At 41.4% G+C, this 20,583-nt stretch overlaps 2 protein-coding genes across 2 annotated transcripts in view; both read right to left on the bottom strand.

The window, feature by feature from the left end:
- Positions 1-1,893: 1,893 nt before the first annotated feature.
- Positions 1,894-11,077, bottom strand: atp13a1 (ATPase 13A1). Its single transcript, XM_083930571.1, has 25 exons — positions 10,714-11,077; positions 9,171-9,260; positions 8,604-8,867; positions 7,993-8,148; positions 7,777-7,846; positions 7,577-7,683; positions 7,307-7,436; positions 7,108-7,163; positions 6,859-6,985; positions 6,600-6,737; positions 6,371-6,491; positions 6,113-6,270; positions 5,580-5,755; positions 5,388-5,498; positions 5,148-5,273; positions 4,954-5,062; positions 4,599-4,792; positions 4,047-4,143; positions 3,775-3,959; positions 3,511-3,625; positions 3,215-3,411; positions 2,926-3,068; positions 2,680-2,791; positions 2,452-2,595; positions 1,894-2,355 (listed from the first exon to the last, which is right to left on the bottom strand). The coding sequence occupies exons 1-25, from the start codon at positions 11,065-11,067 to the stop codon at positions 2,245-2,247; spliced, it is 3,591 nt and encodes a 1,196-aa protein (XP_083786697.1). The 5' UTR covers positions 11,068-11,077; the 3' UTR covers positions 1,894-2,244.
- A 4,334-nt stretch (positions 11,078-15,411) lies between these two features.
- The window catches only part of lmx1al (LIM homeobox transcription factor 1, alpha-like), a gene marked incomplete at both ends in the record, with an annotated part of 17,154 nt that continues 11,982 nt past the window's right edge, over positions 15,412-20,583 (bottom strand). Inside the window, 6 exons of the mRNA XM_083930553.1 lie at positions 15,412-15,569; positions 16,272-16,427; positions 16,506-16,626; positions 16,720-16,797; positions 16,952-17,115; positions 18,185-18,417. Of these exons, the coding sequence (XP_083786679.1) occupies positions 15,412-15,569; positions 16,272-16,427; positions 16,506-16,626; positions 16,720-16,797; positions 16,952-17,115; positions 18,185-18,417 (910 nt within the window). The remainder of the gene's footprint in view (positions 15,570-16,271; positions 16,428-16,505; positions 16,627-16,719; positions 16,798-16,951; positions 17,116-18,184; positions 18,418-20,583) is intronic.

The raw sequence follows: 20,583 nt of genomic DNA, 5'->3' as shown, positions 1-20,583 counted from the left end.
CTCAACAGCTTTGTCCTCCTTTATGGCATTTCCCTACCTCTGGCTATTTGTTTTAGGTTTTTTTGCACCATTGACCTTTTCACAGTTGTAAACATACATATTCTAAATGTGCCCCCGTTTGTTTCCTGTTTGTGAAGTTTTGTAAAGGACCAAGGCTGTTGCCTAGCAATGGAATTCCATGGGAAAGGTCTACAGCAACATTATCTGCTGAGAGTGTGAGTTCAGTCATAAATGCTGGCCGTTCTCTCACACTTGGCATGTGTTCCCCTTATTCGGTTACCATCACCCACATTTTTTTAAGGGAACTATGTGTCGATACATTACATGCCATTCTCTCTTTTCTTGAGTTTTTTTGCATTTTAGATGATGTGCTCTTTGCACATCCCCTAATCTCTTGATAACAGCTCCCAATATTCTCCTGAGAGGCAGCTCAATCTGTACATCCATTATGGGTATTTCCCTGCCTCCTGAATGGGACATTTACATAGATGGACAAACAAGTAGGTACATATATTATATTATATATTATGCAACTTTGGTGTTAAACAAAATTAAAACATTTTTTTAAGTGAGCATTTACTCCAGTTCATTGTATTGCAATGTGTTCAAAATCACAGCCAATTCCTATGATACCTAAATGTACCCATGTGGAAAAAAGATAAGAAGTTGTGTGCAATATCCCCTAACAAAAGAAAAAAAAACTGTTTCAGAGAGATTTCTTCATGTTACATAAACTTCCCTGTGTATATTTTTGTTTTACTCTTTCAAATTGGAAGATCCCCCTCCACTCAAAAATGTGTTTTTTTATGTCCCCTAAAATGTCTGACCTTGACTTTAATGCATCGTATCCGTGCAAAGCTGGTCACTAGAGTAGTGTCTGTCGACTTGGGAAGTCACCAATTCCAATCTCCATCTAATACGCAAAGTAGGACAAAGAATCCTGAACCCTTGAGTGCAGTGCGGACTTATCAGTAAGAAGAGCAAAAACACAGTCATCAAATCTGTGTCAGCCACTGCAGTAACAAACTAAAAAAAAGAACATCAACAGATACAAAAATGCTAACTACACATTAAACTTACTTCTGATAAACTTGCTAGTCGCAGATTTTGCTGCACAACTGACTCCTCGTCTGGGAGTATGAGGCTCAAACATGTATGGCTGAATCTCTCCTACTTTCATTTGCTTCTGGAGTGGGACTTTAAAGTTCTGTCCAACAAATCATCAGGAGTCTAGTGAAACTGAAATTATTTACATTATGAATTCCACGGCCCATTGACAGCTCCATAATTCTTGAATGCCTTGTACAGTACTCGGTTTACAATGCAACCGATTGGATTTCTATTCAGATTATATGTCAGAAAGCAATTTGTTTAAGATGCTCTAGTTTATTCATCAAACTTAGTTTTATGTAAGTTCATATCAAAGATAAATAGCAAACAGTTTTGATCAGCATGTTTGGTAGTTAGGATCAGTTGGTAAGTAAACACAGTTCACACGCTTTCCTTCAATCATCTGATGCTTAATGAAATGGCAAGTTTGTTTCTGCCAGTGTCATGTGTCCCATGATAACATGTTTCCTTAGACATGTCTCTTACTTTGTGCAGTTTCACTATAGTATCATAGCCTGGTCATTCTTTACTTACCTACTTACGGAAACAGGATAGTTCATGACCAGTCGGACATGCTCATCCTTTCCATGTGCAGCCATATCAGTACTTGTACTTAACAAAACACTTGGCAGACTTCATAATTTGTATCTGTAAGTCTTTATAAGTCTGTTAGAGATGTTTTTTTCTTCACTTTTTACAAAATAAAGGAGAGGAATCACAAAAATCAAAAACACTTTTGCAATTCTCTTGGAGAACGCCCCTTTTGTGTGCCTGTATGTTTCACTCGGGCTGGCACACAGTCTGGCACTCAATACTGCTGTCTTCATGGCCTTGTGTAGCAGCGGGGAGGGACAGATGAAGAAAGAGAGAGAAATGTAGAAAAAAAAAAATCAAGATTTATGAGGAAAAGAGATCTGAAAAAAAAAGAGCTGATAAAAATACAGAAACACAGATGGTTAAGGAGGGGCAGAGCAGGACAAAGGAAGGGATACACGGAGTGTACAGTACTGCACGCCATGACTGTCTCAGCTGTCTTGTGTATGTCACAACAGCTTTAATTATCTTCCTTCTACAAAGTCTTCTCTCCCTTTACAGTTTGGTTGGTAAGGGCAGCGGTTGCTGTTGGCACTGAGTTCAAGAAGGCAGCCTGAGAGTACCGTTGCCCAGCAGGAACTGCAGGATACGGTCCACCAGCAGAGCGGCAACAAAGTCCACCACCAGAATCTGGGCAATGATTAATTTGAACTGCAAGGAAGTAAACAGGAAACAGGTTACCTTATGGAGTACATTATTATAAGGCTATTTCAACAAAACAACACATATAATATAATGTCAGCTCACCTCAGTTGGAATATCTACAAGAGCAAACTGTTCGTTGAATTCAGGTGAGGAACCAGTAAGAAGTCCAACAATTGCTAAACCTGACAGAGCGATGCTCCATAGTAGTGGTCGATTCTCAGTCAGAGACTCCATGAAGGGGTGACCCTTTGGAACACCACAAGAAATGCTGTGAGTTTATATATAAAGAATGAATAGACAACAACTACTTATGGTATTAATAATAAGTACCTTGTAGTTAATGGCAAAGGTGGCCATCTGCATGGCCATGGACATTATATACACAGTGCTGTTAATTAGACTGGGTGTAAACTCTTTGTATAGATCTGCAAACTGCTCCTCTCTGCAAAGAGAAAGGATAAGTGAAATGTTATCATTATATTTTAAAACATTTTTCTATGTTTTTATAAATGTAATGTTATTAATATTTAACTGCAGTTTAAGCTCTTTCTCTCTCTTTCTCCTACTGTGATTTACCTGGGCGGACTTCTGCTTTGTGCCTCTTTGTAAAGATACACCAGACTACAGAAGTGAACAGCAAACTGCAGCAGCACAGTCAACACTGTATAAAGATTGAAGATGTTTGGTAAGGGCCGCTCTCGAGACAATGTTTTCAGTGGCTATGTAGACGGGGGGAGAGAAGAGTTGATTAATTTGGTATCAAAAACAGTAGACATGTCATGGTAGAATAAAATAATTAATGACCAAAATGACCTTGCTAGGAGAGTCAATCAGAAATATGTAGTTTTCTGACATAAATTCTTACCTTTGATCGAGAGATGAAGAGGAAGCATCCAGCCAATAGCAGGCCCTGCAGGGTTGCCTGGAAATCGCTAAACTTGACCCCCTCGAGGTAGAGTACAGACTGGCTGTATGCCAGCACCAGGGCGTTGAGAGCGAGGATCTTGAACATCTGGAGCGTTGTCACCAGTGTGCAACGGCCTTGTTTTATTACATGGCAGACTAGGGGAAGGAAAAGAGTTTCAGAGGCGGGGAACAGCTTCACGTTTAGATCTTTGCCAACTGTGTCAAGAGCTGAAATCATAAATGAGCGTTACTCACTGCACTGTATGGAGGAGAGTTTGGAGGTGAAGGGGGCAGCGATGGAGGCATCACCCAGTTTCACTACTTGTACCTGATCCTCTTCAAGTTCCCGTAAGACTTGACTGATCCTCTCCTGTTACAGAATAAACCCTGATGTTTATACCAGTGCACTACAACTTAGGAATGCAGGCTAGTATGCATAAGTGAGTTTCAATCACTGTAAGTAATTGGCAAACTATTTGCTCAAGAATCAGGAAGAAGGCCTTTATTAAAGACACACACTTTTTGTGCTGCAAGCTGCTCTTCTCTCTGGGCCATCACTCTCTGCCTGGCTGCCCTGGAACTCAGTTTGCCTCCTGAACTGACAGGTGGTAAAGGTCTCGCTTCTGCTGCGGACGCCTCCTTTTCTTTCCCCCGTTTTTTTCTTTCAGGCATCCGCTCTGGGGCATTGGCTAACAGAGCAACACCTGAGGAAAAATGATCATCACTAGTACGCACTGTTGGGTTATACATTGGGACACATGCTTTCAATCTTGGTGGTTGATAAGTCTTACCTATGTGGGCGTGTTTGAGTGCACCAACATCATTTGTGCCATCACCACACATCAGTGTCACGTAGCCCAGCCCCTTTAGACTTGTGATGACAAATTCCTGAAACAGGAAGTTATTATAGTTAGTAATTTCAAAAAGACCCCTTTAGATACTTCTACATTGTTATATACAGTCCATCAATCTGTCATACTTAAAATTCTGATTCCCTACATTTCTAAAAATGCCTTTCAACAACCCCCAGAGAAATTCCCCCGAGTTTGTTCCCATTACCTGTCAGACAAAATGAGTTATGTCCTCTTGTTAACATACACATCTTTTGCTTTTAGATTGTAGACTACTGAGACTACCATCTGTCTACCTCTGTGATGGATCTCACTGTATTATTAGTGAAGAACGAAGCCTGTGCTCTTTGACCAAAAACACACCATTTGACACTGACTACTGATGTTTGAGATAGCTAAACGTTTGCTGCTATCTAAATCCATCATAGCTGTGGTTTATAGACCTGAACGTGATGTCATTGTGTGTATTTATGTTGACTTTTGTTGACTTACCTTCTGTTTTGGACTGACACGGGCAAACACTTGTATGTAAGGCAAGAGGTTGTGGAGTAGCCGGGGGTCACAGCTCAGTCTGGCTAGCCCCTCCCCTGTTACACACAAGTCAAACTGATGCACAAATGTGGAAACGGAGGGAGGGGGCAGTGGTATACTCACACTGCCATCAATGGACTCCCACTGCCACTCACCTACAAAACAAAATAACATCAGAGGTAAATGATTCCGTAGTTTGTCCTTGGTCAAAAACCCCACTGCAAATGGATTACTACAAGAATCTTTACGTGACATCGTTCTCCACTGGCTTGCTTGAGTAATAAATGTAATTCTGGAAAGTTATGACTTGTCTTACCCTGACAGGGGCTTGGCTGCAATACAAGTGTGTGTTCTTTCTGGATAAAGTGGAGCTCTCTTGCTACATGGCACGCTGTTAGAGGGTTGTCGCCTGTGATCATCACCACCTGAAAGCAAAGGGAGAGGAATTATCCATCTTAAACCATGCTGTTTGAGTATGCATGCGCAATTCTGTGTTGTCAGCTCATTTACATGATGGGATGCCTCCTGGATCTCTCGGATGACAGCCTTGCTGTCACTCTTGAGGGGGCAGGACACAACCATGAAGCCAGCAAAATGCAAGTCACACTCCAGAGCATCGCGACTCATCTCCCGCACCTGTTTGACCCCAAAAGATCCATCTCAGTTTGTACTGACATCTATTCTCATCAGAAAGTCCTCACACAATTTCTGATTGTTTTGATTAAAAAAAAAGAAAAAAAAGACAAGAACCTGTTGATGACTGAGGTGTCCCATCTCTTTGTAACCCAAGGCCAGCACTCTAGCCCCTTCCCGAGACATTTCCTTGTGGACTTCGTCATAATTCGCCGGACATTCTGAAAACTATAATCACAGTCTCATTAGAACACCAGTAGGTACGCTTGATTAGGCTAGAGCATGTATGTCTGTATTAAGGATATGTACCATTTCTCTAAGTGTCTCCGGAGCTCCCTTGACAGTTGAGATGTAGCAGAGTTCAGTGGAGCCGAGTTTCTCATAGGAGGCCAGAACTGACATCCTCTTCAGAGCGCTGGCAAAGTGGAAACGCTGGTGGATCTTTAGTCCCTGGGTTTTGAAGCCTCGTGCAAAAACCTTTTCATCTAGTCAAATGAAACACACACATAAGCACTGTGCACTAAGGAGCAAAGATACCTAACCACTAACATCTACATGAAAGTGCAGTGCATTTGAAGAACAGCGTTACTTAAAAATGATTTTAGTTTCCATTCTCCAAACTGGGGGTGTACCAACCACCATCTACTCTAGGTAATACACTGGCTATGGATAAGAGCCTCATAAAATCCCACTTCAAAAATATCTGAACAGTCTCTTTAGGATGCTTAGGTCAAATTACACCACTAACTTAAACACAGCAAGTTTGGTACAGCCTGAAAGATTGTAGTTCAAACCCCTGCCACTGCCCTGCACTGCTTTTAGTGGAGGTCATTTCCCAGTACCTTTAGTGAGGGTCCAGTCAGCTGCGGTCAGCATGGCCTTCTCCAGTGGATCTCCGACTAGCTGTCCATCATCAAGAGTGACAAGTGAATGACAAGTGGCCACCACCCGATGAGTCTCCACCGGGATCTCAGATACAGGCATCACCTCCTTTCCTTCTCTGTCATGAACGCAAACATCAGTGGATACCCTCCACACAGTGCAAATATATGTAAATAACTAACCTAGACCATAGCACATAATTATGGGCGGGGGTTTACCTGAGGCCTGCTACTCCTCGCACCACCAGACTGTCACTGGTCAGTGTTCCTGTTTTGTCGAAACAGCAAACCTCCACCTTCCCTGCAAATGGTATCCTGAAGGGCTCTGTACAGAATACATCTAAACAGGGGTATAAAAAAAGAACATTCAAATGAATCACTGTGGTTAAAAGCTTTATTACAAGCTCTACTCTACACACATGCAGCGTAGGAGAATGCACAGACATACAAAGCTTAGCCAGGGCGATAAGAGACGTGTTAACTGCCAGAGAAAGCTCTATGGGGAGTTCTGGTGGAACCACTGAAGTGAGGATTAGGGTGCACTCCAAAAAAAGCTTGTAGCGGTTCCTACTGGCATCCTTGGTCCCTGAGGAATACAAAGCACAAAGATAGTATTCAGGTATTACTCACCTCTAGCTATTAGCTATCACTTTGATTGTCCTTGTTAAAAAAATTACATCTTAATAAATTGATTCTGTGCACCTCACCTTCTACCCACACATAAAGAGCTGCAGCAATGGCAAACACAAGGAGGAAGAGGATGAAGATGAAAGTCTCTAGGTTGTTCGCTGTCACTCTCTTCACACCGAAGAGGATGGTCCTTAACAGTTTACCCTGGAGGCAAATTTGTACTCACAATCAGTATATTTTAACAGATGACTCAATATGTCAAGACTAGAATTAAAATGCATGACAAGGGATTGTAGTAACATAGACGTATTAAGCAACTTCCTCACCTGAGAGGTGTAGAATCCTGTTCTCAGTACATAAGCCACACAGCCGTTGTCTACAGCTGCAGATAAAGGAGAATATTAACAGGCTTGCATCTTGATTTGATGATGAAGATGGGTAATAGATGCAATATTTAATTCACTAATTCAACAGCCAGTATATGTTGTTGGTAACAGATAAATGAAGAGAGGAATTAGCACTTACGTTTGAGTCCAGCACTGGCCTTTAAAGGGGGGCTGTGTTGGACCACTTTTGTTCCCCCAGAGATGACGTGGAGGCGAGAGTCTGTCTGAACGTCCAAGATTCGCTCCGAGTCCAAGTCCTCCACTGGCTCCTGCACACTCCATATTGTCAACGGCAATTACGATACCCCATAATAATCCCATGCCATTTAGATAAATTAGGTTTACAGTCCACACTCTACGTCCTCAGCTCTGTATAGTGTTATCATGTGTATATTAGCTTGCTTCTAACCTTCATCTGGGGCACCGACTCTCCGGTCAGCATGGCCTCATCAACAATGCAACGACCCCTGAGTAGCAGCACGTCACACGGTACCAAGTTGTCTTGGGGCGAACGTCCTGTGAAACAGAGAATACACATTTTGAACACACAATAACAGTCAATCTGATGGTTGTGGCGACAAGTCATAAAAATGTTGTCAGGACATTTACCTATTGAGACGATGTCACCAGGCACAAGCTCATCACTTGAAATAGGTCTCCACTTCCTGTTGCGATATACCTGGCACAAAATACACAAGATAAATTAGGGATGCTTTAAATACACGGAAAATATACCGCAGGTGATGCATTTTCAGATGCTAGATAAAATGTTTGTTTATAGTTCTAAAATGTAATATACTAAATGTTAGACTTGGTCAACCCTACCTGGATCATGTAGGGCTTGTTTCCCATGCGGCGGATCTCAGACATATTCCTCATTTGCTGCTGGACCAGGGAGGCCTCGAACGCCACCAGCATGAACAGTGTGAAAACACTGTAGTACCAGTACTCATCCAGACACCACAGCCCCACACAGAACACCTGATGGATGGCAGATAATAGATAACTTCAAATGAATACAGACATGATAACATGGTCAAAAACACCATATCTAAAGCCATTCATCAAAAATGTTAAAGTATAAACCCTGGGTTTGTACAGCTTTTTAAGAGGAATATTCAACCCTTTTAAAGTAACAGTCGAGACTCTCTGAGACTTTACCATCACATCTGGGCATTGTTTTATTTTATATATTAATTTTAAAAAGATTTTTTGTTTACATGAGTCATTGTGTAGATGAAACAACATATTCTGTTGAAATTTAAGCATTTTTTAAAGAGTATATTCTAATCCAAGCATATTCCTAACCTTGAAAACATAATGGTTAAAATGAAGCCATTTCCAAACTTGTAAGACTCTGTATGAACCCTGTATAAAGTCAATATTCATAACTAAAACCTGTCAAATTATAAAGAAACATTAACACACACAAATACCTGAAAAACAAAAAAAGGAGCTGTGGCCCTCTCTTTGAAGAGCTCCAGGAAATCTGGCACCATCATCTCAGCCCGATTGGTGCCGTAGCGCTTTTCTGCAGCTCTGAGCTCGGCCTCTTCCTGGTAGCCACGCCAGGACTGAAAGTAGCCCATTGGGTTGTTTATGGGAAATGCTATTGGGAGGAAACATTTCTTCTCTTTGTGGTCAAATACGTAGCAGATCTTTTGAAACTCTAAAGATAAAATCCCCTCCCCATTTTCATCCTGTGGATCAGAAAAAGAAAAGAAAGAACATTGTAACTACAGCGCTCATTCAAGAGAGGTAAATTATATTTTCTTTGGTTTTTCCCTGATGACAAGAGACTTTCAGGGACTGTGTTTTTAGAAGTCCAATCACAAATGAGAAAAGATAATGGACAGGATTAACTTAGCTCATGTATTTAAAAAAACTTGCAATATCGAATGGCGTGTCAAAATTAGGAGCTTTCAGGCAGAGAATGTGAGATCTGGGAAATGTTTCCAAATAAGACAACTTGGAGCATCCTGAGAGTAAACATGTAAACTGACCTGGTCCCTCTGTAGTGCCACAAGCTCGGCAGAACCGTTGTTGGGGGTGGGTATGACCTTTGCCAGCGTAGCCTTGTTTGGGTCTGGTTCCTGTGTATACAAATGAACAGGTGACAAATTCACACACTATTGCAGGTCACTGTTATTTTTGGTATAGTTGTGTGCCTCTGGAGCCTTGTCCCTCTCAAACAAGAAACACCCAGCAGCTGCTTGGTCGATATGAATTTTAGGCCCATTCTTAGAGAGCCCTTAACTTTACATCTGACTGCAAAACATGTACCTGATTGCGTTGTTACTAATAAGCAGTTTTAATGTTCTTACACAACTACCTAATAAGAAATCACACAGAAATGCTGAGCACTATGTCAACCAATGAGCATCTATTACTATAACACTATATTGGTATCATATTTAATATTGTGTAATAACACCGGTTTTCTCTTTTAAATTAACAGTACAAATGAACTACTACCAGTAGGGTTATTTCATAAAATGCTCTGAGATGCTAGTTGAAAATGATACTTTTACTTCCCATTACCATGCAATTAATAGACACTTAATGGGTGATTTACTATTGCATATAAATCAGCAATCTGTCTTTAGGTTCTGGATAATCCTCACTTAGTGCAACTGTCACACAGGATTTTACATCTTTTCAATGTCTAGGCAAGTGTAATATCATGTCCGCAAACCCTAGAGACATATTCAAAATGTAAAACAAAGATAAAATTGGGTCTGAGGGAAATATAATTGCTGATTGAAAATTGTGGGTTAAGTTTGACTATTGGTGACTACAGAGGCCATCCCTTAAATCAGTGGTGCACACTATGTACATGACGTACCACCTCGGAAAATATCAGGCTCTCTCAAGTACCACCCCTAGGATAAATGTTAAAATAAAGTAGCGTAGGCCAACACTATTCAGAATCAGAAGATTATTTATTGTTGACTGTCTTCAACCATGACTTGAGTTTCAGAAGGACTGCTTGAAAAATTCTCCTTCTGATCCGCACCTCTCTTCCTAATAGTTCCCATGTGGATCACAGTGTTTTCAAACCAATCACTTTACCTCTGCCTACTCTCTTGCCATCACACGAAAGTGACTACATAGCAGGCTGTTGTTGAAACAAAAATATGGCAGGAAATGCTAAATTTATTTTAAATTACATTTCACAGATATAAAAAGTTTAAGTGCTTTCTTTTGAAATATTGACATATTTTGATAGTATTATATTTATTTAGTAATTGCTTCCTTTTTTATCGTGGAGATTCTTTCGAGTACCACCAGAGAGAGCTTGAGTACCACCAGTGGTACAAGTACCACTGTTTGAGAACCAGTGCCATGGATCATCAACCAGGGTGCATGCCAAGCACCTGCCCCTGCTACAGTGCCTGTGAGCAAGACACTGATTCCCTACCTGCTCCTGGGGTCATGCTGACCCAGATCTTTCATCTCTATGTACAAGGGAATAAAGAAAAACAGTGCAATAGTCTACCCACGTCTCTAGGGAACCCACTATTATTGTTGTTAACTTAGGTTTACCTTAGAGCAAGTGAGCCAACAGTGCGCGTGCACGGACCAATAACCAGAGAGCGCTGTGAGGACGTGCGCGATCCCGATAGCGGCTAGCGACAGGAGGCCTGCCTCCGGATACTCTGAGGCACCATACACTCCTAACCACACGTACAGCCAGCCTGGGTAGAGAACAGCCAGAAACGGGAGGACTGTGCCGTGTAGTAGCCGGGGCCTTCGCCTGTACAGCGTCACCGAGCTCACCAGCTCGTCGCCGGTGCCGCTATCATGCTGGGTATGGTTCTCAGACGGGGCCATTTGCAGCTCACCCGGTCCCTGGATCCCGTCTGCAGCCATCCTCCCCTCTTTCTCAGCGTCGTTCATTGTACTTTACTCACACCTCACCCCCTCCTCTATCATCCACCACCACCCGTCGTGTTGAAACCGGTAAAAATATGACTCTACACACGGTGCGGTGCTCGGTCCAGCCTACGGAGCCCGTTTACTGAATCCTGAATCGCTCGCTCTCTGAACCGTAGCTTCCGCATACGTAAACACGCAAAGACACGTAAGGCTCTCTCGGCGCAGCATCGGAAAACTCAAACTTTTATCATCTTCCACACAGTTAAACGGTGTTATTAAGGTTAAAGTGCACGTATAATGTGAATAAGGTGGTTATTTCGCCAAAAATATTATCCACTGCCTTTGTCGTTTTTATATTTTAATTTTACGATTAGGTGGCTACCCCTTTAAGAAATGCGACGTCATTATAGGGGAGGAGCCAGAATGTGAGATTGACACAAACCTGAACCAATAATATTAAAGAACAAGTTCAGAACGTTGTGATTTCAACCAATCAGACAGTAATGGGTGTGTACGGTGTGATTGCCGCACAGAAATGGCTCCACATGCAGAAGTACTAGTGTTATAACCTTGATTGATCAGCTTTTTCGTTTGAGACACGCCTGAAAGAACAACATGTAAGACATTTATATATGGCTCATATCAACATTGCATTTACTATGTCCAATACTCTAGAGAAGAAGGTACGGACTGTAGAGAGGTAGATACAGACTGTAAAGACATTTTCTACTTTGTGAATCAGGCTGCATCCTCCACAAAACTAGCCTACTTTACTCAGTGTACTATTTCTGCTAAATGGAGGAAGTTTATCAGGTTGATTAAAATGGCTTATTGGATGTATCTATATTATGTCTAGTAATCTGATTTTACATCTGTCACTTTTTAGGCAGGCTGCTATGGATATCACGGCAAAGTATTGCCATAAAGAAATGGAGGCATATGGGTCATGTGTGGCCTCCAACCCATCAACGTGGCAGTTGAAGTGTCATGAACTGAAGGTGAAGGTAGCACAGTGCACATCATCACAGTAAGGCAACATACTTTAGTACATTCACTGTCATCATATGCCTCAACCTCCTTACGGCCCCATTTTCAGAGCACAGCTGTATCCATCTAACTCCTACATTTGTTTTGATTCAGCCCAGTGATCCAGAAGATCAGACAGGATTGTTCTTCACAGTTTGTGGAGTTTGAGCGCTGTCTGAGAGAAAACCAGGAACAACCTACCTCCTGCTCACCACATGTGGCTCGCTTCTTGGCTTGTGCAGAGACAGTAGACCTCAGTGGAGTGGGTAAGTCAATGCTGATGAAATTCGCCGTACAAAACTCAAGGTCATACATAAACAGTTGTAAATAGAAGTGATTTAAAGCTCCCATATACTGTTCATTTGCACGTTTCTACCAGAACATGTTTACATGCTTTAATGTTAACAAAACATTAGTTTTCTCATACCCGTATTCACCCTCTGTCTGAAATGCTCTCTTTTAGCGCCTGTCTCTTTAAGCCCCCCTCTGAAAAAAGTCCAGTCTGCTCTGATTTGTCAGCACTTACGGGTGGTTGGCATCTCTGCACTGTCATTGTAGCCAGGGGATAGCTGTAATGGCACTGTAGCAGCATTTTAGACTTATATATAGTATAGCGGTGACATGGCAGCCTCATGGAACTCCTGATGGCTCGTTTAAAGGCGCAGTTTCACTGTGGATTGAGTGTTTTCATACTTTCACACTATTTATATAGCACCTTTTTTTACAATCGTAAAAGGCATGCCACTTTTTTTACAGCATGGAACCTTTAGAAAATAAGAAATAGGAATATGTTGATTATTATGCCTCCTCATCTCTTGAAGAAATAGGGGTGTGTCTCTTTTCTTTTTTTATCAGTAAATGGTTTGTGCATGCTGGTTATTCAGACTTGCAGATGTTACGTTTTGTACTGGGCATCTAGAATAGAATGTCTGATACAAAAAAACATATTAAAACAGACGATGGGTTAACATGTCTACAAAGTGGGATTATTACTGCACCATCTTTGAGAGGTATTACTCCAATAACGTCTTTTTTTCCTCCCATCTACAGAACCAGTACCTCAGCCATCGTAGCATTAAGATGGTCCATCACCTTCAGATTACTCCAGTCTCTGCAGCAGTACAAATGGACTGGATTCACATGTCCCAGCTATATTACTGTATGTACAGTGACTGTTAGGATATGTTTTCCTCAGTGTGATTATTTCTTTCTGCAACAAAGATACAGGAGAAATGCAACACAACTGTGATTTAGATAACTTATGTAGAATATTTAATAGCAGCATTCATCTTCTTCTCCTACTCCTTTATGTAAATTTTCATGTGAAAATAACATTTATACTTTCCTGAATGCAAAAAGTCTGTTTGTTACAGATATTTATTCAACCATCTCATTAAAACCTTGTATTACTCATCCTGTGAGGTCATCCTGTTGTTTCCTGTTGCTTATGGCTTCCCCCCACCCTTTCCCTCTCCAGGTCTGGGTCAGAGTTAAATATTAAACTGGAATGTACTGCTCCCACACAAGCTCTCCTGACCACTCAGTGACTGAGAAATAGGGAGTCTGGGAAGAAAGGAGAAGGAGGAGTCTGTCCACTTCTAATCAGCGGGACTACTGAGACAGACAGAGGGAGGATATTGAGTTATGAGCCCTGTGACCGCTAAGCAGAACAGACCTTTTCTGGTTCAATTATTAAAGCTTTCGAAGGGGAGGGGAAAAGAATTCCTTTCTTTTCAAGTGTAATATCTTTGCTGTAGATGAGAAAGTGATCAGAGCGTCATCATTTATCATATTTAGGACAATAAGGCAAGCTCACTTCAAAGATGAAACCGCAGATTGTATTGAAGTTACGGCAACATTACATTCAAAGCACATCACTTGGCAGTCACTGAACAAAAAAGGAAGATAGGAACTCTCCTAATACCGCACAAATAAATTACATTCACAAAAATATCACTGTAAAAATACCATGAGTCAGTGATCAGAGTCAAACGTAATGTCGTGAAAGAATGTCACAAGCTGTAGCCGATCACCGGCACTTAAATGAAACAAGTATCACCCTAAAACTATTTTACTCTGCACCACATTGTGAGTCTGATCCTGATGTGTTCTGACCTTACTGTCCACCTTGAGTTTGGAGGCTATTTCTCAAGACCTACTTTGTGACACATAAATATCATGCTACAGTTTAAATATTGGCTGAATATCACAGAATAAGGTACAAAATATCTACCTAACAACATCTTATTTGAGATGTTTGGGAAAGAAATTATTACAGAAATGGTCTACAACAATCAATTATAACACAGTCATACTCACATTTACATATGAGAACACGTCATCATGTGCTCAGTGTCCTAACTTTTGGGCATTATAGATCTATTGGTAGTCATTTACTGCACTGCTTCTTAGTGATTACATTATAAAAGAGAAGGGAAAGCTAAAGAAATAATCACGTATACAACCCTGTTTCCGCATAAGGCTCATCAAATGACCCTGTAGTGTTGTCTTAATGCTGATAAAATTGTGTGGTTTTTTTTGGTCCATATTACACGTCATGCATTATCAGGAAATAAGATAAAGTTTTAAATTACAATTTTACATGGATAGTTTCTTCCTCTCTGCAAATGTCCTTGAAGTCACTGGGCAAGTGAAATTGTAATCCTATCCAGCGCAATATCCTGAGTTAGAGCTCAGGTTACATAAACAAACACACAAACCTGAGAGCAAAATTGTACTCCAATCCATATACAGTATTGTATATGCTGCAGTCCTTCACGCACAATAACTAATTACCAGTCCTGTCAAAAAAAAAAGCAATACACTAATTTATTTTTGACCCTCAGCTGCTCATAAGGCCTGCCAAGACTCCTAAATACTTGTAACTTGATTGATGAATTCCCTTTCAACAACCAGTATCATCTGTAAAACATGATATACATATTAATATGTCTGATAAGTGTCTTTTGTTTGCCGTTTTTTTTGTTGGAAAGTGCCATGAAATGTGTTTTATTGAACATTACATAAATACAACAGGAGAAATTGAGGTCTTTTTTTTTGTTTACATATCTTGGACATTTACAGTGTCTGTATTTCCAGCATGTGATTCTTACCAAGGAAGGATGGTTTGGAAAATGATGCAAATCTGCTGCAAAGTGATATTATGACTATGCTTGATTTGGGATGATTTTGGCCTGTGGTAGAAGCTCAGAAGTGGGTTTGGATGTCGGATGTTTCATGGAGAGTGATCCCACAGGCGTGTTGATGGACAGACTCCATTAGCTGCATCTCTGAGGTGAAAGGTGGAACAGGAGTGGAAAGGGTCAGAGTTTATAAGGGTCAGGAGGTGAAGTAGGAGTTCTGCATGGAGTAGAGGCGGTCAATGGGGTTTCCCACTCTCCCTGCCAGGAGACTGCCGTCCCCTGCTGCCAAGAGGCAGTCTCCAAGGTGACTGAGGCTTCCATCGCTGTCCAGGTCATGGAACACTGTCTCTGAGTCTGCAGTGAAAAAGAGCGTGCAAGCTGAATGGAACATGTTTTAATTATCACCAGAGAGCACAGAAGGATATGAAAAGAATATGGAAATAGGCACCAGACAGTGAGTTGGTCTCTGTAGTTTAATCTCAGCCTTTTTCTCACAACCTCAGAACCTTAACAACTGATATTTACTGTAGCTTACTTTTCATGAATGGCCCCATGACCTTGAATTGTGGTTTTGAGGGGCCAGTTTGTTTTCAATTTGCAGCTTTTACCTCATGTCTTATAATTAGATGTACCGAACTTCGATACCTTTAGGTCCCGACCAACTTGCCTCTGTGTTATCGAATATCAAGAAATGCCTTCTCGTTCTATACCAAATTCAAGGAGTAAATCTCATCAGTCTCAGTGAGCCAGTTAGCATGTGGCATGCTTGTACCAAGATCTAATTATGCTCTTGGCTGTCTAATGTTTCACGCTGTAGACTACACAGAGACGGAGCTCACGTGTACATGTTATATTTTTGTGCATCATATAGCTGTAAATGAGCTGAAAAAATAAAGATTTGCACTGTAATGTCTTTATTTTATTTCTTATTAAAATTATCTTATAAAATTGGTATTGAAAGAAAAAAAGAAAACAGGAACCGATTTTGAAGTGAAGGTATTGGATCTGGTATTCATATAAGAAATTCATTTTTGAACGATACCCAGGGCTACTTACCATAGGAGTGGAGCTGCTCGCTGTTCAGCTGAGGGGGTGTAAGCCCATGTCGAAATGGCTCTCCACCGTAGATGTTGGGGTCCAGAGCGAGTAGCTGCTGGCGTGGCAGAGAGGGATATCCCAGTATCCCATCCATGCCATGGGTACTTGAGCCATCTGTAGAGGTGAAAATCCCTTCAGTCATAGTTTTTTCTTCTTAATCCTGCACTGGCACTTTACTGCATTAGCTCTTACCCTCACTGTCGTCATTGCTCTGGCGGCCCCCTCTACTTGGTCCTCTCCTGGTCCCTCCCAGCTGCTCTTGTTCCTGCTGCTGCTGCTGCTGTTGCTGCTGTCTGCGAGCTATCTTTTTCATCTGAGGCACAAAACACAAACTGTCTGTGTGAGTGTTCTCTTTGTGTTAATCTGTGAGACAGAACATGTCCTCAGGGAATGTATAAAGTCTAACCTTGGCTCTCTGGTTTTGAAACCACACCTGCACAACACGCACTGTCAGCCCAGTCTCAGCAGCCAGTGTCTCTCTCACCTACAGATTAGAGTTTTTCATTGTATTTAAAATACAAGCTTTACAGTGTCAAACTCAAGTTGAGATTAATTGGTAGAAGAATATTAAAGTCTGAAAGGCAAGTGAGTATTCTCTGGCACGCATTTTCATTGATAAAACAAGCTGGTCCACCCACCTTGCGGCAAGGCTTAGCAGATACTTCAAAGGAGGCCTTGAAAGCACGGCGCTGCTGTGTGGTCAAGATGGTGCGTGGTCGTTTCGAACGCTTGTGCTCCTTGCCTTCATCACCACCTTTCCCCCCGCCAGAGCCTCCTCCACCGTCCTCATCCTCACTTTTCACTAAGCAAGGTAACAGCAAAAAGTCAGAACAGCCCGTATAGGAGAAGGTACATACCTCCTTAAATGAGAAATAAGTATTTAGCACTGAAATGACTGTGACGACATCCTGAGTTCTGTAGATAATGAAGCTCTAGAGAAGAAAACTGTTTCTAGAGTGTTTCCACACAGAAATAACATCATCTTAGAAAAAATATTTTAAAATGTAAGTTTTACTACTGATTCACAGTGCTGTAGAGTACTCAACTACTTAAGTATAATTTTGAGATGCTTACACTTTACTTGAGTTGTTTTTTTCTACTTCTATGTTGCCACCTTTCAGAGGGAATTATTAAAGTGTTTACTTCACTACAATATTTAAGACTTTAGTTACCAGTTACTTTGCAGATGAAGATTTAATTAAAAACCTATAAGGAGTATATGAAATATATGATACACTATTACAACCAACTAAAAGTATGATAAATAGACTCTATTGCAGCAAGCTACAACATTAAAATGTGTCTTACATATGACTACATTAATAATAATTGTATAAAATCACACTATACAGTATAATGCTGTAGTGAGTAGTAGTGAGTACTTTTACCTTTATGTGTACATTTTCTTGATTACGCTTACATAGTTTAACTTAAATAAGATTTTGAACACATGACCTTTACTCATACAAGTTTTTTACTTTACTTTACTTCTTTCACCACTGCAGCTTAATATCTCCAACCATTTTTGCAATTTCTTTTTTTAAGGAACTTTGCCTTTATGTGTGCTGTTGTTCCAAGCAGTTGTGTTTTATATTTGACTCAGTATAGACTATTTGACTCAATAGTCATTAAGTCAACAACCTACTAAGTGCCTGAGATCCAGTTCACTATTTACTACCTAGTGAACAAGAGCGTAGCTTGAGACCTTTAACCACCACTTGTCTGTAGAGCAATGAGAATAGAATTGCTTAAACTATGTTTAATACACGAATGTGAAAAAAAGATAATTTGTGAAGATGCATTCAAAAGAGCTATGAAAATCGAATTTAAATGTGGTCAAGGCAAAGCAGCCTTGTGAGAAACCTATTCACCTGATTCAGTTGGTGTGGGACTAATAGCGGCCAGCATTTCTCTCTCCTTCTCATAGTCCATGCGGCAGAGCAGCTGGCCTTCTTTCAGCACAAACTCATCACCTCTTTGCAGCCGGCGTTCACACTCACAGCAGGTGAAGCAGCCCAGGTGGTACACCTGGCCTAGCACACGCATTATCAGCTCTGAGCGTCCAATCACCTGCAGGCAGGCACTGCACTTCCTCACAAACAGCCTGGAGGTGCAAAGAAAGACACACATATGGACTTAGATGTGAAGGATGACGGTAAAACATGGCATCGTAGGAGTCAAGGTGTGCAGAAAAAAGAAAGGTAAGGTAAGTAAAGATGGAGGCACAGCCAACGAGCTCTGACACATTTTACCCTCAGCTGAAAAGATTCTGGAGATTAGCATAGTCTCTTAATTAAAGTTCGTATAAACATTACCCAATTCACAGAGCAACAAGGTGAACATCTGCTGAGAGGAATTACAGTAGAATGCTTTCTCAGATTTTCTTTTCTCCCTCATCACAGTAGGTGGCAGTAGTTAGCTTATGATAAGAGAGCTGCCTGTTGAGAGTCCTTCCCTTTTAAATCTTTAACTGTGGAGATCTGTTAGAAGGGGGAAACTTTCTATATCCCACCCACGGCCTTCAAGTACTTATTTAACTCTATGAATAAAGTTTAATATAGTATTTCACAGGTCCATTGCTTTTCCCCATGAACACTTTCCTCCTTTTGTCCCACCGTCTCTCCTCCTGTGAGATGTTATAACCCTTCAAATTATCTCCTGCCTCACCATCACTTCACATCCCTATTTCCATTCACAGGGCCTAAGTCTCCTGCCATTAAATTCCTCTGAAATCCCTGCTCTCGCACTTGGTTTCCTCCCCCTCCCTGCCCAGTATTTTCTGCCAGCATTCCCAGTTCTCCCTCATGCCCTCCCAGCCTGCCTCCCCAGTTCACTGAAACTAATAAAGACAGGATTAATTAGATTGTTGTTTAAACAGTGCGATGGCCAGACAGACGCTGTAAACTCATAACCAGGGATTGGGGATAGCATGGGGTTAATCTCTCTCCTCTCACTTATGCAACACACTTACACACACACACACACACACACACACACACACACACACACACACACACACACACACACACAGACACACGCACACACACACACACACACACACACACACACACACACACACACACACACACACACACACAGACACACGCACACACACACACACACGCACACACACACACACACACACACACACACACACACACACACACACACACACACACACACACACACACACACCCACACGAGCACGCAGACATTTGCAGCCACCCACCAACTGATCAGTATACCTAGTCTGACATAGTTACCCATGTTCACCGTACCATCACCCACTCTAAGGCTTGTGCCTGCAATCAGGAAATAGTACTCGATCACAATCTCTTTAACAGGAAGAGTAACTAGGTAGTCAGAGCACAGGTGTAAGACAGAGAAAGGTCAGCGGATGCAGAATAAGCACCAAGTACAAAACACAAAGCTGGACAAGAGGGAAGGGAGGATGAGAGGAGAGGGAACAGGGGGAGGAAGGGACGAAGGCAGAAGTGTTGACGCTCCCTGACTGAGTGATAGGAAGGTGTCGCTGCCCAAATCTGGAGTGTAAAGAAGGAGCCAGGTCTGCACATTAGAGCTTCTAATCTGTGATTCTGTCCCAAACGCAGCTGCTACGACTAATCTTCCTCAATCCATCTGCCAAACGCTCCCCAAATTCCCCAAATGACAGTGTCGCTAACTTAACATCATAACACAAGTGTCCCTATAAACAGCTCTATTGTGTCTTAACTAAAGGTTAACCCACTTTCTTTAAAAAAAACTGCATCTTAGAGAGATACTTCTACTGTTAAATAGCTGCAAAAACTTTGTTAATCATTATATCTGGCATATTATTCTGCAAAGGAGAGCAATGACCATCTTACTCTGTGTGGCCACACTCTCCACCCAAACACACACTTGAACACCGTAAAAGCTTCCTTTGACTGGGAACAAAATACAACAGAACAGAATTGTCACAGGATTGCTTGACATAAGACTGATGATGTTGGTGGTTTAAGTCCCACACTCCCTAATCGGGTGTACACAGCACGGCAGGAATTTACTCAACATGGCAAATGAAGGCAACTTGGGGCAACTGCCACAGAGGGGGGTCTGTAAGTAGATCAGTCTAATCCCTCTAATAGAAGTATCATTCACACTGGCCCTGACCAGTGTGAATATAGCTTACAATGAACCACTATGGACGTGATGGTTAAAAACAGCCTCATGAATTAGGTCAATTTAGGTTACACACCAAATTTATACCATTTACTTTTTTCATGTTTCG

The sequence above is a fragment of the Echiichthys vipera genome (genome assembly GCF_963691815.1).
Source record: "Echiichthys vipera genome assembly, chromosome: 17".
NCBI lineage: Eukaryota > Metazoa > Chordata > Actinopteri > Perciformes > Trachinidae > Echiichthys > Echiichthys vipera.
The sequence above is the reverse complement of the archived record's forward strand: the minus strand, read 5'-3'. Positions and strand labels throughout refer to the sequence as shown.